Below are 20,018 nucleotides of genomic sequence, written 5' to 3' on the forward strand. Positions count from 1 at the left end.
TGTGTGGTTATGATTAATCTCAAACAGACAGCTGGTACGGTTTGAACTCTTGTCTGTGTTACAGTATAAACACCACTAGATATGGGTAACGACAGTATGATACTGTATAAACACCACTAGATATGGGTAATGACAGTATGATACTGTATAAACACCACTAGATATGGGTAATGACAGTATGATACTGTATAAACACCACTAGATATGGGTAATGACAGTATGATCCTGTTATAAACACCACTAGATATGGGTAACGACAGTATGATACTGTTATAAACACCACTAGATATGGGTAACGACAGTATGATACTGTTATAAACACCACTAGATATGGGTAATGACAGTATGACACTGTTATAAACACCACTAGATATGGGTAACGACAGTATGATACTGTATAAACACCACTAGATATGGGTAACAACAGTATGATACTGTATAAACACCACTAGATATGGGTAACGACATTATGATACTGTATAAACACCACTAGATATGGGTAATGACAGTATGATACTGTTATAAACACCACTAGATATGGGTAACGACAGTATGATACAGTATAAACAACACTAAATACAGGTAACGACAGCATGATACTGTTATAAACAACACTAGATATGGGTAACAACAGTATGATACTGTATAAACACCACTAGATATGGGTAACGACAGTATGACACTGTATAAACACCACTAGATATGGGTAATGACAGTATGATACTGTATAAACACCACTAGATATGGGTAATGACAGTATGATACTGTTATAAACACCACTAGATATGGGTAATGACAGTATGATACTGTATAAACACCACTAGATATGGGTAATGACAGTATGATCCTGTTATAAACACCACTAGATATGGGTAATGACAGTATGATACTGTATAAACACCACTAGATATGGGTAATGACAGTATGATACTGTATAAACACCACTAGATATGGGTAATGACAGTATGATACTGTATAAACACCACTAGATATGGGTAATGACAGTATGATACTGTATAAACACCACTAGATATGGGTAACGACAGTATGATACTGTATAAACACCACTAGATATGGGTAATGACAGTATGATACTGTATAAACACCACTAGATATGGGTAATGACAGTATGATACTGTATAAACACCACTAGATATGGGTAACGACAGTATGATACTGTATAAACACCACTAGATATGGGTAACGACAGTATGATACTGTATAAACACCACTAGATATGGGTAACGACAGTATGATCCTGTTATAAACAACCCTAGATATGGGTAACGACAGTATGATACTGTATAAACAACACTAGATATGGGTAACGACAGTATGATACTGTTATAAACACCACTAGATATGGGTAACGACAGTATGATACTGTATAAACACCACTAGATATGGGTAACGACAGTATGATACTGTTATAAACACCACTAGATATGGGTAACGACAGTATGATACTGTTATAAACACCACTAGATATGGGTAACGACAGTATGATCCTGTTATAAACACCACTAGATATGGGTTACGACAGTATGATACTGTTATAAACACCACTAGATATGGGTAACGACAGTATGATACTGTTATAAACACCACTAGATATGGGTAATGACAGTATGATACTGTTATAAACACCACTAGATATGGGTAATGACAGCATGATACTGTATAAACACCACTAGATATGGGTAATGACAGTATGATACTGTATAAACACCACTAGATACAGGTAACGACAGTATGATACTGTATAAACACCACTAGATATGGATAACGACAGTATGATACTGTATAAACACCACTAGATATGGGTAATGACAGTATGATACTGTATAAACACCACTAGATATGGGTAACGACAGTATGATACTGTTATAAACACCACTAGATATGGGTAACGACAGTATGATACTGTATAAACACCACTGATTATGGGTAACGACAGTATGATACTGTATAAACACCACTAGATATGGGTAACAACAGTATGATACTGTATAAACACCACTAGATATGGGTAACGACAGTATGATACTGTATAAACACCACTAGATATGGGTAATGACAGTATGATACAGTATAAACACCACTAGATATGGGTAACGACAGCATGATACTGTATAAACAACACTAGATATGGGTAATGACAGTATGATACTGTATAAACAACACTAGATATGGGTAATGACAGTATGATACAGTATAAACAACACTAAATACAGGTAACGACAGTATGATACTGTTATAAACACCACTAGATATGGGTAACGACAGTATGACACTGTATAAACACCACTAGATATGGGTAACGACAGTATGATACTGTTATAAACACCACTAGATATGGGTAACGACAGTATGATACTGTATAAACACCACTAGATATGGGTAATGACAGCATGATACTGTATAAACACCACTAGATATGGGTAACGACAGTATGATACTGTATAAACACCACTAGATATGGGTAACGACAGTATGATACTGTATAAACACCACTAGATATGGGTTACGACAGTATGATACTGTATAAACACCACTAGATATGGGTAACAACAGTATGATACTGTTATAAACACCACTAGATATGGGTAATGACAGTATGATACTGTATAAACACCACTAGATATGGGTAACGACAGTATGATACTGTTATAAACACCACTAGATATGGGTAACGACAGTATGATACTGTTATAAACACCACTAGATATGGGTAACGACAGTATGATACTGTATAAACACCACTAGATATGGGTAATGACAGTATGATACTGTTATAAACACCACTAGATATGGGTAACGACAGTATGATACTGTTATAAACACCACTAGATATGGGTAATGACAGTATGACACTGTATAAACACCACTAGATATGGGTAACGACAGTATGATACTGTATAAACACCACTAGATATGGGTAATGACAGTATGACACTGTATAAACACCACTAGATATGGGTAATGACAGTATGACACTGTATAAACACCACTAGATATGGGTAATGACAGTATGATACTGTATAAACACCACTAGATATGGGTAATGACAGTATGATCCTGTATAAACACCACTAGATATGGGTAACGACAGTATGATACTGTATAAACACCACTAGATATGGGTAATGACAGTATGATACTGTATAAACACCACTAGATATGGGTAACGACAGTATGATACTGTTATAAACACCACTAGATATGGGTAATGACAGTATGATACTGTATAAACACCACTAGATATGGGTAATGACAGTATGATACTGTATAAACACCACTAGATATGGGTAATGACAGTATGATACTGTATAAACACCACTAGATATGGGTAATGACAGTATGATACTGTATAAACACCACTAGATATGGGTAATGACAGTATGATACTGTATAAACACCACTAGATATGGGTAACGACAGTATGATACTGTATAAACACCACTAGATATGGGTAATGACAGTATGACACTGTATAAACACCACTAGATATGGGTTACGACAGTATGATACTGTATAAACACTAGATATGGGTAATGACAGCATGATACTGTATAAACACCACTAGATATGGGTAACGACAGTATGATACTGTATAAACAACCCTAGATATGGGTAACGACAGTATGATACTGTTATAAACACCACTAGATATGGGTAACGACAGTATGATACTGTATAAACACTAGATATGGGTTACGACAGTATGATACTGTTATAAACACCACTAGATATGGGTAATGACAGTATGATACTGTATAAACACCACTAGATATGGGTAACGACAGTATGATACTGTATAAACACCACTAGATATGGGTAATGACAGTATGATACTGTATAAACACCACTAGATATGAGTAACGACAGTATGATACTGTATAAACACCACTAGATATGGGTAATGACAGTATGATACTGTATAAACACCACTAGATATGGGTAACGACAGTATGATACTGTATAAACACCACTAGATATGGGTAATGACAGTATGATACTGTATAAACACTAGATATGGGTAACGACAGTATGATACTGTATAAACACCACTAGATATGGGTAACGACATTATGATACTGTTACAAACACCACTAGATATGGGTAACGACAGTATGATACTGTATAAACACCACTAGATATGGGTAACGACAGTATAATACTGTATAAACACCACTAGATATGGGTAATGACAGTATGATCCTGTTATAAACACCACTAGATATGGGTAACGACAGTATGATACTGTTATAAACACCACTAGATATGGGTAACGACAGTATGATACTGTTATAAACACCACTAGATATGGGTAATGACAGTATGACACTGTATAAACACCACTAGATATGGGTAACGACAGTATGATACAGTATAAACACCACTAGATATGGGTAACGACAGTATGATACTGTATAAACACCACTAGATATGGGTAATGACAGTATGATACTGTATAAACACCACTAGATATGGGTAACGACAGTATGATACTGTTATAAACACCACTAGATATGGGTAATGACAGTATGATACTGTATAAACACCACTAGATATGGGTAACGACAGTATGATACTGTATAAACACCACTAGATATGGGTAATGACAGTATGATAGTAAATAGTAAACAACACTATACACCTCTGTAAACTGTGTGGTCATTTGTATGACCTTGTTGTCATTGTAAATGTAGTTTTAGTTCTGGATTCAGGCCAGAAGGACAACATGTGGGTAGTACAGTTGAAGAAACCCTGCTGTGTGTTGACTGTCACGGAGGCTAACGCCTGAAACCAGTAAAGTGTGCGCGCGTGTGTGTGTGTCTGCAGAGAGGAATGTGTGTGTCCTGCCAAATCTTTAGGAGTGTCTGTCTGTCTGTCTGTCTGTCTGTCTGTCTGTCTGTGTGTGTGTGTGTGTCTGTGTGTGTGTGTGTGTGTGTGTGTGTGTGTGTGTGTGTGTGTGTGTGTGTGTGTGTGTGTGTGTGTGTGTGTGTGTGTGTGTGTGTGTGTGTGTGTGTGTGTGTGTGTGTGTGTGTGTGTGTGTGTTCTTCAGTCTGTGTGTGGGTGACCTGCCAGAGCGGTAACTAGGAGTGTGTGTGCGTGTTGTGACAGAGCAGTAACTAGGAGTAGGTGGGTGACAATAGAAGCTTGGGATTGCAGTATGCAGTCTTCAGTGGTACCATGGAGACAGAGACAGTTCTAGAACACAGAGAAGTCTTTCATCTAATGCCTCTGCTATGTACTCCTCCCTCCCTTCTCCTGCTATTTACTCCTCCCTCCCTTCTCCTGCTATGTACTCCTCCCCCCCTTCTCCTGCTATGTACTCCTCCCTCCCTTCTCCTGCTATGTACTCCTCCCTCCCTTCTCCTGCTATGTATTCCTCCCTCCCTTCTCCTGCTATGTACTCCTCCCTCCCTTCTCCTGCTATGTACTCCTCCCTCCCTTCTCCTGCTATGTATTCCTCCCTCCCTTCTCCTACTATGTACTCCTCCCTCCCTTTTCCTGCTATGTACTCCTCCCTCCCTTCTCCTACTATGTACTCCTTCCTCCCTTCTCCTGCTATTTACTCCTCCCTCCCTTCTCCTGCTATGTACTCCTCCCTCCCTTCTCCTGCTATGTACTCCTCCCTCCCTTCTCCTGCAATGTACTCCTCCCTCCCTTCTCCTGCTATGTACTCCTCCCTCCCTTCTCCTGCAATGTACTCCTCCCTCCCTTCTCCTGCTATGTACTCCTCCCTCCCTTCTCCTGCTATGTACTCCTCCCTCCCTTCTCCTGCAATGTACTCCTCCCTCCCTTCTCCTGCTATGTACTCCTCCCTCCCTTCTCCTGCAATGTACTCCTCCCTCCCTTCTCCTGCTATGTATTCCTCCCTCCCTTCTCCTGCAATGTACTCCTCCCTCCCTTCTCCTGCTATGTATTCCTCCCTCCCTTCTCCTGCAATGTACTCCTCCCTCCCTTCTCCTGCTATGTACTCCTCCCTCCCTTCTCCTGCTATGTACTCCTCCCTCCCTTCTCCTGCTATTTACTCCTCCCTCCCTTCTCCTGCTATGTACTCCTCCCTCCCTTCTCCTGCTATGTATTCCTCCCTCCCTTCTCCTGCAATGTACTCCTCCCTCCCTTCTCCTGCTATGTATTCCTCCCTCCCTTCTCCTGCAATGTACTCCTCCCTCCCTTCTCCTGCTATGTATTCCTCCCTCCCTTCTCCTGCAATGTACTCCTCCCTCCCTTCTCCTGCTATGTATTCCTCCTTCCCTTCTCCTGCAATGTACTCCTCCCTCCCTTCTCCTGCAATGTACTCCTCCCTCCCTTCTCCTGCTATGTATTCCTCCCTCCCTTCTCCTGCAATGTACTCCTCCCTCCCTTCTCCTGCTATGTATTCCTCCCTCCCTTCTCCTGCAATGTACTCCTCCCTCCCTTCTCCTGCAATGTACTCCTCCCTCCCTTCTCCTGCTATGTATTCCTCCTTCCCTTCTTCACCTCCTCCTCTTATTCTTCACTTCCTCACCTTTGCTCTCTCTATTCTTCTCTCCTTCTGTTTCTCCATTCCTTCAGTCCACACCCTAATTGTTTTAACACTGCAGGGCACTAACTCCAGCTTCACATTCAGTATCACAAAATCATAATCTGAAAACACTAACAGGTGCAAAGAATTATGATGATTGATGATGATGACATGTGTCATACTGTAACTGAATGTTCACTGCCTTTAGTCTGGATACAAAAATTCTGGAAATAATATCAGAATTCAGTGGGGGAAGGTTCATAAATAAATCAACAACAAATAGTTTCCTCATCTCTGATATTGTTTGTCAGCGTAAATCGTTGCCATGCAAATGACAAGCAAAATATCATCAGCCACGTGACCGGGCCGGTTATAGCAGAGGCAGTAGCTTTTGCTGGTGGTCATTAAACTCCGGTTAGAATCCACCGAGCGAGCGACTGTTTCAATGGAGGAGCGTCTACAGTGGACCGGTTGCCTTCGGAAATCTTTTGAGAGAATACATCGTTTTCATTTGACCTCCTCTCTCCTGATGTAAGGATCTACTTTTTGAAAGGACTAGTTTTACTTCCACCTCTTCGCAGCACCCGCGTTATCGCACCGATGCCCCTCTGATGTCCGCGCGGTAGCAGCAACAACCGCAGCTTCCCCAGACCCCCATCGCGTGCCACTTGCCAATGCAAACCAAGCGTACGTGGGTTGAAGCGCTCCGTGGGTAAGGATTTTCACCTTTTACAGCCTCTTATTTCATGTCTGCGTGATCTAGGTTATTATTCACCACCACCATTCCTATATAATTACCTATTCAGGCGTCCAGTGTAGGCTAATGAGCACGGGGAGCATCTGAGCGAGACTCTTTGAGAAGTTCTGGAATAATTCATGCCCAAGCAGATTTAAACGTATATCTATAGGCATATGTGAGCGATGGTGAAACAAAGTTTCATCAACATTTATAATGCAAACGTTCGTGTTTTGGACACTGTGTTGATATCTGTTAATAACAAAGTGCAAAGGTCATTGTCACTCTTTATCGTGTTATTTTAGCCGATACATCAGATCCCCAAAGTATTGGCTGACGTCATGGAGATAAGATATAATCAGAAGAAAAGAGATACTGTTTTAACCAGTACTTCCCGTTTGTTTGTTCATAAAACAGGTTCAGGACATTTCTACTGTCCAGGACATGAAGGCATACAGATAGATGCAAGTAGGCTACTGTTGGCTATAGTTTATACACCTTTTCTTATTCAGAATGACTTCATTCATTGGAAGGTATTACATGTTTATTAATGAACCATCACTTTAGGGGTTGGTTGCCTGATCCTACCACTGTGCTTTACAAACCTAAGCATTTTTTACCACGGACAAGCCACCACCCCTGCAGAGTGTTCTACAGCCTGCTGTATTCCTATGGATAAATCTAGTTGATAGAACCAGTATGATAGACTACTATACAGTCCCTGCTTCCAGTCTGTACTGAAAGACTACTATACAGTCCCTGCTTCCAGTCTGTACTGATAGACTACTATACAGTTCCTGCTTCCAGTCTGTACTGAAAGACTACTATACTTTCCCTGCTTCCAGTCTGTACTGATAGACTACTATACAGTTCCTGCTTCCAGTCTGTACTGATAGACTACTATACAGTCCCTGCTTCCAGTCTGTACTGATAGACTACTATACAGTCCCTGCTTCCAGTCTGTACTGATAGACTACTATACAGTCCCTGCTTCCAGTCTGTACTGATAGACTACTATACAGTTCCTGCTTCCAGTCTGTACTGAAAGACTACTATACTTTCCCTGCTTCCAGTCTGTACTGATAGACTACTATACAGTCCCTGCTTCCAGTCTGTACTGATAGACTACTATACTTTCCCTGCTTCCAGTCTGTACTGAAAGACTACTATACAGTCCCTGCTTCCAGTCTGTACTGAAAGACTACTATACAGTCCCTGCTTCCAGTCTGTACTGATAGACTACTATACAGTTCCTGCTTCCAGTCTGTACTGAAAGACTACTATACAGTCCCTGCTTCCAGTCTGTACTGATAGACTACTATACAGTCCCTGCTTCCAGTCTGTACTGATAGACTACTATACAGTCCCTGCTTCCAGTCTGTACTGATAGACTACTATACAGTTCCCTGCTTCCAGTCTGTACTGAAAGACTACTATACAGTTCCTGCTTCCAGTCTGTACTGAAAGACTACTATACAGTTCCTGCTTCCAGTCTGTACTGAAAGACTACTATACAGTCCCTGCTTCCAGTCTGTACTGATAGACTACTATACTTTCCCTGCTTCCAGTCTGTACTGATAGACTACTATACAGATCCTGCTTCCAGTCTGTACTGAAAGACTACTATACAGTCCCTGCTTCCAGTCTGTACTGAAAGACTACTATACAGTTTCTGCTTCCAGTCTGTACTGAAAGACTACTATACAGTTCCTGCTTCCAGTCTGTACTGATAGACTACTATACAGTCCCTGCTTCCAGTCTGTACTGAAAGACTACTATACAGTTCCTGCTTCCAGTCTGTACTGGTGACGACTGAGAGGCAGAGTACCCTATTCCCTATGAAGTGCACTACTTTTGACTAGAACACCATAGAGAACTGGTAAAAAATAGTGTACTATATAGGGAATAGGGTGCCATTTGGGTATATAGGGAATAGGGTGCCATTTGGGACGTAACCACACAGTGAGAGTTTCCTCCTACTTGACACAGCGAACACAGCATCCTCACCCTCCCAGCCTCTGGAACTTTCCTCCAGCGCTGCCCTGCGCTGAATAGAGTACCTGACCTCTAACCTTTAACCCCAGGGGAAGGACATTTTTAAGCCATATTAAAACAGTGGAAGTTGTGTAACTGCTTGGCCGAATTCCACCGCAGCTCAAAATTCCTAAGGCAGAAATCTTAGTCCCTTGTGCACACAGCCCCCCCCCACCCCCCGTCCCCCCCACCCCCCGTCCCCAGTCTGGTGGCTAAAAATACGATGCAGGGCTCGCCGGGTCTGGGTTGGAGAATGTTTCCCAGCCGCTGTGACTGACGGTCCAGACATCCGGTCACATTCAGAAGGGCTCTGATCTCTCTGGTCACTGCAGCAGAACTACAGGTCTCTCTGGTCACTGCAGCAGAACTACAGATCTCTCTGGTCACTGCAGCAGAACTACAGATCTCTCTGATCGCTGCAGCAGAACTACAGATCTCTCTGATCGCTGCAGCAGAACTACAGATCTCTCTGATCGCTGCAGCAGAACTACAGATCTCTCTGATCGCTGCAGCAGAACTACAGATCTCTCTGGTTGCTGCAGCAGAACTACAGATCTCTCTGGTCGCTGCAGCAGAACTACAGATCTCTCTGGTTGCTGCGGCAGAACTACAGATCTCTCTGATCACTGCAGCAGAACTACAGATCTCTCTGATCGCTGCAGCAGAACTACAGGTCTCTCTGGTCACTGCAGCAGAACTACAGGTCTCTCTGGTCACTGCAGCAGAACTAAAGGTCTCTCTGATTGCTGCAGCAGAAGTACAGATCTCTCTGATCATTACAGCAGAACTACAGGTCTCTCTGGTCACTGCAGCAGAACTACAGGTCTCTCTGATCGCTGCAGCAGAAGTACAGATCTCTCTGATCAATGCAGCAGAACTACAGATCTCTCTGATCTCTCTGGTCGATGCAGCAGAACTACAGATCTCTCTGGTCACTGCAGCAGAACTACAGATCTCTCTGATCGCTGCAGCAGAACTACAGATCTTTCTGGTCACTGCAGCAGAACTACAGATCTCTCTGGTCACTGCAGCAGAACTACAGATCTCTCTGATCGCTGCAGCAGAAGTACAAATCTCTCTGATCTCTCTGATCAATGCAGCAGAACTACAGATCTCTCTGATCTCTCTGGTTGCTGCAGCAGAACTACAGATCTCTCTGATCTCTCTGGTCACTGCATCAGAACTACAGATCTCTCTGATCGCTGCAGCAGAACTACATGTCTCTCTGGTGACTGCAGCAGAACTACAGATCTTTCTGGTCACTGCAGCAGAACTACAGATCTCTCTGGTCACTGCAGCAGAACTACAGATCTCTCTGATCGCTGCAGCAGAAGTACAAATCTCTCTGATCTCTCTGATCAATGCAGCAGAACTACAGATCTCTCTGATCTCTCTGGTTGCTGCAGCAGAACTACAGATCTCTCTGATCTCTCTGGTCACTGCATCAGAACTACAGATCTCTCTGATCGCTGCAGCAGAACTACATGTCTCTCTGGTGACTGCAGCAGAACTACAGATCTCTCTGGTCACTGCAGCAGAACTACAGATCTCTCTGGTCACTGCAGCAGAACTACAGATCTCTCTGGTCACTGCAGCAGAACTACAGATCTCTCTGGTCACTTCAGCAGAACTACAGATCTCTCTGGTCACTGCAGCAGAACTACAGGTTTCTCTGGTCGCTGCAGCAGAAATACAGGTCTCTCTGGTCGCTGCAGCAGAACTACAGATCTCTCTGGTGACTGCAGCAGAACTACAGATCTCTCTGGTGACTGCAGCAGAACTACAGATCTCTCTGGTGACTGCAGCAGAACTACAGATCTCTCTGACTGCTGCAGCAGAACAACAGATCTCTCTGGTCTCTTTGCTCGCTGCAGCAGAACTACAGTGTCTATAGACAGCATGACTAGTATAAGAAATAGCATCATCAAATAAACAAATACTAAATCATATGTAACAGTGAGAGAATGGTCTGTTTTATCAGCTGAAAGACCCTTGATGTATTACTGGCTCCCCACATCTCACCTGTCTAGGTATTACTGGCTCACTACATCTCACCTGTCTAGGTGTTACTAGCTCACCACATCTCACCTGTCTAGGTATTACTAGCTCACCACATCTCACCTGTCTAGGTATTACTGGCTCACCACATCTCACCTGTCTAGGTGTTACTGGCTCACCACATCTCACCTGTCTAGGTGTTACTAGCTCACTACATCTCACCTGTCTAGGTGTTACTAGCTCACCACATCTCACCTGTCTAGATGTTACTAGCTCACTACATCTCACCTGTCTAGGTATTACTAGCTCACTACATCTCACCTGTCTAGGTATTACTGGCTCACCACATCTCACCTGTCTAGGTGTTACTAGCTCACTACATCTCACCTGTCTAGGTGTTACTGGCTCAACACATCTCACCTGTCTAGGTGTTACTGGCTCCCCACATCTCACCTGTCTAGGTATTACTGGCTCCCCACATCTCACCTGTCTAGGTATTACTGGCTCACCACATCTGACCTGTCTAGGTATTACTAGCTCACCACATCTCACCTGTCTAGGTGTTACTAGCTCACTACATCTCACCTGTCTAGGTATTACTGGCTCCCCACATCTCACCTGTCTAGGTGTTACTAGCTCCCCACATCTCACCTGTCTAGGTATTACTGGCTCACTACATCTCACCTGTCTAGGTATTACTGGCTCACCACATCTCACCTGTCTAGGTATTACTAGCTCACCACATCTCACCTGTCTAGGTGTTACTAGCTCACCACATCTCACCTGTCTAGGTATTACTGGCTCACTACATCTCACCTGTCTAGGTGTTACTAGCTCACCACATCTCACCTGTCTAGGTGTTACTAGCTCACCACATCTCACCTGTCTAGGTATTACTAGCTCACCACATCTCACCTGTCTAGGTGTTACTGGCTCACCACATCTCACCTGTCTAGGTATTACTGGCTCACTACATCTCACCTGTCTAGGTATTACTAGCTCACCACATCTCACCTGTCTAGGTGTTACTAGCTCACCACATCTCACCTGTCTAGGTATTACTAGCTCACTACATCTCACCTGTCTAAGTGTTACTAGCTCACCACATCTCACCTGTCTAGGTGTTACTGGCTCACCACATCTCACCTGTCTAGGTATTACTGGCTCACCACATCTCACCTGTCTAGGTATTACTAGCTCACCACATCTCAACTGTCTAGGTATTACTAGCTCACCACATCTCACCTGTCTAGGTATTACTGGCTCACTACATCTCACCTGTCTAGGTATTACTGGCTCACTACATCTCACCTGTCTAGGTGTTACTAGCTCACTACATCTCACCTGTCTAGGTGTTACTAGCTCACCACATCTCACCTGTCTAGGTATTACTGGCTCACCACATCTCACCTGTCTAGGTATTACTGGCTCACCACATCTCACCTGTCTAGGTATTACTGGCTCACCACATCTCACCTGTCTAGGTATTACTAGCTCACCACATCTCACCTGTCTAGGTTTTACTAGCTCACCACATCTCACCTGTCTAGGTGTTACTGGCTCACCACATCTCTCCTGTCTAGGTATTACTGGCTCACTACATCTCACCTGTCTAGGTATTACTAGCTCACCACATCTCACCTGTCTAGGTGTTACTAGCTCACCACATCTCACCTGTCTAGGTATTACTAGCTCACTACATCTCACCTGTCTAAGTGTTACTAGCTCACCACATCTCACCTGTCTAGGTGTTACCGGCTCACCACATCTCACCTGTCTAGGTATTACTGGCTCACCACATCTCACCTGTCTAGGTATTACTAGCTCACCACATCTCACCTGTCTAGGTATTACTGGCTCACTACATCTCACCTGTCTAGGTGTTACTAGCTCACCACATCTCACCTGTCTAGGTATTACTGGCTCACCACATCTCACCTGTCTAGGTGTTACTAGCTCACTACATCTCACCTGTCTAGGTATTACTAGCTCACCACATCTCACCTGTCTAGTTATTACTAGCTCACCACATCTCACCTGTCTAGGTGTTACTGGCTCACTACATCTCACCTGTCTAGGTATTACTAGCTCACTACATCTCACCTGTTCAGGTGTTACTGGCTCACTACATCTCACCTGTCTAGGTATTACTAGCTCACTACATCTCACCTGTCTAGGTGTTACTGGCTCACTACATCTCACCTGTCTAGGTATTACTGGCTCACTACATCTCACCTGTCTAGGTATTACTAGCTCCCCACATCTCACCTGTCTAGGTATTACTAGCTCACCACATCTCACCTGTCTAGGTATTACTGGCTCACTACATCTCACCTGTCTAGGTGTTACTCGCTCACTACATCTCACCTGTCTAGGTATTACTGGCTCACCACATCTCACCTGTCTAGGTATTACTAGCTCACCACATCTCACCTGTCTAGGTATTACTGGCTCACTACATCTCACCTGTCTAGGTATTACTAGCTCACCATATCTCACCTGTCTAGGTGTTACTAGCTCACTACATCTCACCTGTCTAGGTATTACTGGTTCACTACATCTCACCTGTCTAGGTGTTACTAGCTCACTACATCTCACCTGTCTAGGTATTACTAGCTCACTACATCTCACCTGTCTAGGTATTACTAGCTCACCACATCTCACCTGTCTAGGTATTACTAGCTCACTACATCTCACCTGTCTAGGTGTTACTAGCTCACTACATCTCACCTGTCTAGGTATTACTAGCTCACCACATCTCACCTGTCTAGGTATTACTAGCTCACTACATCTCACCTGTCTAGGTGTTACTGGCTCACCACATCTCACCTGTCTAGGTATTACTGGCTCACCACATCTCACCTGTCTAGGTATTACTAGCTCACCACATCTCACCTGTCTAGGTATTACTGGCTCACTACATCTCACCTGTCTAGGTGTTACTAGCTCACCACATCTCACCTGTCTAGGTATTACTGGCTCACCACATCTCACCTGTCTAGGTATTACTGGCTCACCACATCTCACCTGTCTAGGTATTACTGGCTCACCACATCTCACCTGTCTAGGTATTACTAGCTCACCACATCTCACCTGTCTAGGTATTACTAGCTCACCACATCTCACCTGTCTAGGTATTACTAGCTCACCACATCTCACCTGTCTAGGTATTACTAGCTCACCACATCTCACCTGTCTAGGTATTACTGGCTCACCACATCTCACCTGTCTAGGTGTTACTAGCTCACTACATCTCACCTTTTCAGGTATTACTAGCTCACTACATCTCACCTGTCTAGGTGTTACTGGCTCACTACATCTCACCTGTCTAGGTATTACTGGCTCACTACATCTCACCTGTCTAGGTATTACTAGCTCCCCACATCTCACCTGTCTAGGTATTACTAGCTCACCACATCTCACCTGTCTAGGTATAACTGGCTCACTACATCTCACCTGTCTAGGTGTTACTCGCTCACTACATCTCACCTGTCTAGGTATTACTGGCTCACCACATCTCACCTGTCTAGGTATTACTAGCTCACCACATCTCACCTGTCTAGGTATTACTGGCTCACTACATCTCACCTGTCTAGGTATTACTAGCTCACCACATCTCACCTGTCTAGGTGTTACTAGCTCACTACATCTCACCTGTCTAGGTATTACTGGTTCACTACATCTCACCTGTCTAGGTGTTACTAGCTCACTACATCTCACCTGTCTAGGTATTACTAGCTCACTACATCTCACCTGTCTAGGTATTACTAGCTCACCACATCTCACCTGTCTAGGTATTACTAGCTCACTACATCTCACCTGTCTAGGTGTTACTAGCTCACTACATCTCACCTGTCTAGGTATTACTAGCTCACCACATCTCACCTGTCTAGGTATTACTAGCTCACTACATCTCACCTGTCTAGGTGTTACTAGCTCACCACATCTCACCTGTCTAGGTATTACTAGCTCACCACATCTCACCTGTCTAGTTGTTACTAGCTCACTACATCTCACCTGTCTAGGTGTTACTAGCTCACTACATCTCACCTGTCTAGGTGTTACTAGCTCACTACATCTCACCTGTCTAGGTATTACTGGCACACTACATCTCACCTGTCTAGGTGTTACTAGCTCACTACATCTCACCTGTCTAGGTGTTACTAGCTCACCACATCTCACCTGTCTAGGTATTACTGGCTCACCACATCTCACCTGTCTAGGTATTACTGGCTCACCACATCTCACCTGTCTAGGTATTACTGGCTCACCACATCTCACCTGTCTAGGTATTACTAGCTCACCACATCTCACCTGTCTAGGTATTACTAGCTCACCACATCTCACCTGTCTAGGTATTACTAGCTCACTACATCTCACCTGTCTAGGTATTACTAGCTCACCACATCTCACCTGTCTAGGTATTACTGGCTCACCACATCTCACCTGTCTAGGTGTTACTAGCTCACTACATCTCACCTGTCTAGGTATTACTAGCTCACCACATCTCACCTGTCTAGGTATTACTGGCTCCCCACATCTCACCTGTCTAGGTATTACTAGCTCACCACATCTCACCTGTCTAGGTGTTACTGGCTCACTACATCTCACCTGTCTAGGTATTACTAGCTCACTACATCTCACCTGTTCAGGTGTTACTGGCTCACTACATCTCACCTGTCTAGGTATTACTAGCTCACTACATCTCACCTGTCTAGGTGTTACTGGCTCACTACATCTCACCTGTCTAGGTATTACTGGCTCACTACATCTCACCTGTCTAGGTATTACTAGCTCCCCACATCTCACCTGTCTAGGTATTACTAGCTCACCACATCTCACCTGTCTATGTGTTACTAGCTCACTACATCTCACCTGTCTAGGTATTACTAGCTCACTACATCTCACCTGTCTAGGTATTACTAGCTCACCACATCTCACCTGTCTAGGTATTACTAGCTCACTACATCTCACCTGTCTAGGTGTTACTAGCTCACCACATCTCACCTGTCTAGGTATTACTAGCTCACCACATCTCACCTGTCTAGTTATTACTAGCTCACTACATCTCACCTGTCTAGGTGTTACTAGCTCACTACATCTCACCTGTCTAGGTGTTACTAGCTCACTACATCTCACCTGTCTAGGTGTTACTAGCTCACTACATCTCACCTGTCTAGGTGTTACTAGCTCACTACATCTCACCTGTCTAGGTATTACTGGCACACTACATCTCACCTGTCTAGGTGTTACTAGCTCACTACATCTCACCTGTCTAGGTGTTACTAGCTCACTACATCTCACCTGTCTAGGTGTTACTAGCTCACCACATCTCACCTGTCTAGGTGTTACTAGCTCACTACATCTCACCTGTCTAGGTGTTACTAGCTCACTACATCTCACCTGTCTAGGTGTTACTAGCTCACTACATCTCACCTGTCTAGGTGTTACTGGCTCCCCACATCTCACCTGTCTAGGTATTACTGGCTCACCACATCTCACCTGTCTAGGTATTACTAGCTCACCACATCTCACCTGTCTAGGTGTTACTAGCTCCCCACATCTCACCTGTCTAGGTATTACTAGCTCACCACATCTCACCTGTCTAGGTATTACTAGCTCACCACATCTCACCTGTCTAGGTATTACTAGCTCACTACATCTCACCTGTCTAGGTATTACTGGCTCACCACATCTCACCTGTTTTGGTATTACTAGCTCACTACATCTCACCTGTCTAGGTATTACTTGCTCACTACATCTCACCTGTCTAGGAATTACTAGCTCACCACATCTCACCTGTCTAGGTGTTACTGGCTCAACACATCTCACCTGTCTAGGTGTTACTAGCTCACTACATCTCACCTGTCTAGGTGTTACTGGCTCACCACATCTCACCTGTCTAGTTGTTACTGGCTCACCACATCTCACCTGTCTAGGTATTACTGGCTCACCACATCTCACCTGTCTAGGTATTACTGGCTCACTACATCTCACCTGTCTAGGTATTACTAGCTCACCACATCTCACCTGTCTAGGTGTTACTGGCTCACCACATCTCACCTGTCTAGGTATTACTAGCTCACTACATCTCACCTGTCTAGGTATTACTGGCTCACCACATCTCACCTGTCTAGGTATTACTAGCTCCCCACATCTCACCTGTCTAGGTATTTAGTGACATCACACTTCACCCCTACCTACATGTACAAATTACCTCAACTACTCGGTACCGGTACCCCCAGTATATAGCCTTGTTGTTGTTGTTATGTTACTTTTTATTATACTTTAGTTTATTTGGTAAATATTTTCTTAACTCTTCTTGAACTGCATTGTTGGTTAAGGGCTTGTAAGTAAGCATTTCACGGTAAGGTCTACACCTGTTGTATTCGGTGCATGTGACAAATAAAGTTTGATTTGAGCTCACCTGCCTAGGTATTTAGTGATATCACATCTCACCTGCCTAGGTATTTAGTGATATCACATCTCACCTGTCCTCTCCCTTTCTCCTCTTCTAGGTCTCCCTCCTCCATGGCCTCTTTTCCCTCCATCCCATCCCCCCTTCCCCTCCTCTCCCTCTTCCTCCTCCTCTCCATCCCTCCAGTGGCTCCTATCCAGCACCAATGGCCCCTGCAGCGCGTCCCTGTGGTCTTACCCCAGGTGACAGAGGACCGCCCCGCCCCCCACTTCCAGGCTGACGCCCGATTGGACGTCACCTCCCCATGTGACCCGGAATGCCACAAGAAGGCTCTTCCCCCCAGCTACTGGGACCTGCGTAGCATCCTGTCATACGAGACACTCCATAGCAACGGTCGCCTCACCGAAACCGCCGTGGGGATCTACGGGTACACCGCCCGCCCCCAGACCACGCCAGCACTGCCTTCCCGACGCAAACGTCAGATCTTTGGCCATGACGGGCGTTTCAGCATCGTAGGGCAAGACTTCCTGTTGAACTACCCATTCTCGGCAGCGGTCAAGCTGTCCACCGGGTGTTCCGGAACACTGGTGGGCGACCGGCACGTTCTGACCGCCGCCCACTGCGTCCACGACGGGAAGAACTACGTGAAAGGGGCGCAAAAGCTCCGGGTGGGTTTCCTGAAGCCAAAGCATCGTGACTCTCCCAATCCTGCCTCTGCCACCAATGCATCCAACGCCCATCCATCACCCCCAGATAAGATGAAGTTCCAGTGGATTCGTGCCAAGCGCACCCACGTGCCCAAAGGCTGGATCAAAGGCAACGCCAACGACATCGGAATGGACTACGACTACGCCTTATTAGAGCTCAAGAAGGCCCACAAAAGACGCCACATGAAGCTGGGCGTCTCCCCGCCGGCGAAGCAACTGCCCGGGCGCAGGGTCCAGTTCTCCGGCTATGACAATGACCGGCCGGGCCAGCTGGTCTACCGGTTCTGCCGGGCTGGAGAGGAGACGCCAGACCTTCTCTACCAGCACTGTGATGCCCAGCCCGGGGCCAGCGGCTCGGGGATTTACGCTCGTATGTGGGACCGGAGGCGGCGGCGCTGGGAGAGGAAGGTGATCGGGGTGTTCTCAGGGCACCAGTGGGTGGATCGAGACGGGGCGTCGCAGGAGTTTAACGTGGCGGTGAGGGTGACGCCTCTGAAATACGCCCAGATCTGCTACTGGATCAAGGGAAACTATGTAGACTGCCGAGAAGGATGAGGAAGTGGTGGACATGTCATGCACATACTGTACACACACACACACACACACACACACAAGGAGGATTGATGGAGGAGAAAGTGAAGGGGGTCTTCACTTCCCTTGCTGAGGAAGTGAAGTTGACCAGTGGACATGTCATTCATACACATGCAGTACACACTTCATCATGCATTAATACTGTTTCATTACTAATACATCCATCGTTGTGCATGCAGAGACATCCTGCCAACACACAACTAGAACCACTCACATTTACACCCAGGAAGTCCTACTGTACATACACCCTCACTAACCCTTTCCATCGTACATGAAATAAAATGTACAAATGTATTCGTGCCCTTCTTACTGCATGATCAACACTGTGCTTTGAAACACAACTGAAAGGTCTTATGACTGAGCTTTAGAAGATGGCTTTGACCAGGGACTCCCTGGACCAACGTGTCATGATGGTGAAGAGAACATTTACTGCACTGAAAGAAAGGATGAAATAAGAGGAACAAGACGTGTAAGAGATTGGTGGAGAGCCAGACGCAGTTTCACTGCTAATTCTATAGATTGTCGAGCTCTGTTGGGACATCTTTTTTTTCTGTTATTGCCAATGAATGTAACCCTGTCATCAACCAAAGGTGCTACCCTGCTCTTCAAAAATGTAAACTCAAGGTAAAGTACAGTACAAACTGTTGGTTTTTCAAATGGACCTGAGTAAAATATCCATAGCTCCCTCTGCTGGGCCAAATCCAATACTACAGGCCACTCTGCTGGGCCAAATCCAATACTACAGGCCACTCTGCTGGGCCAAATCCAATACTACAGGCCACTTTGCTGCGTAGCACCAGAGTACTGACCCTGTCGTACTGACCCTGTCGTACTGACCCTGTCGTACAGACCCTGTCGTACTGACCCTCAACTACTCATGATATGCACTTTGTCAAACTTTATGGGTGAGCTATTTTTCTGTTTCAAAAACAATTGTGCAGTGATATATATATATCAACTTTATAATGCTTTGGAATAAAATGCATAATGCGGTTTTGCTAATGGGTCTTTGTGGTT

General features: G+C 44.7%; 1 protein-coding gene across 2 annotated transcripts; it reads left to right on the top strand.

Moving 5' to 3' along the window:
- Window positions 1–6,897: 6,897 nt before the first annotated feature.
- prs23 (Serine protease 23) lies at window positions 6,898–20,003 on the top strand. Of its 2 annotated transcripts, NM_001140425.1 has the most exon segments (3): window positions 6,944–7,229; window positions 7,671–7,721; window positions 17,804–20,003. In NM_001140425.1, a coding segment is annotated over 1 exon segment (1,149 nt). In that variant the 5' UTR covers window positions 6,944–7,229; window positions 7,671–7,721; window positions 17,804–17,816; the 3' UTR covers window positions 18,966–20,003.
- Window positions 20,004–20,018: the final 15 nt, after the last annotated feature.

This window comes from Salmo salar, chromosome ssa16, assembly GCF_905237065.1.
Source record: "Salmo salar chromosome ssa16, Ssal_v3.1, whole genome shotgun sequence".
NCBI lineage: Eukaryota > Metazoa > Chordata > Actinopteri > Salmoniformes > Salmonidae > Salmo > Salmo salar.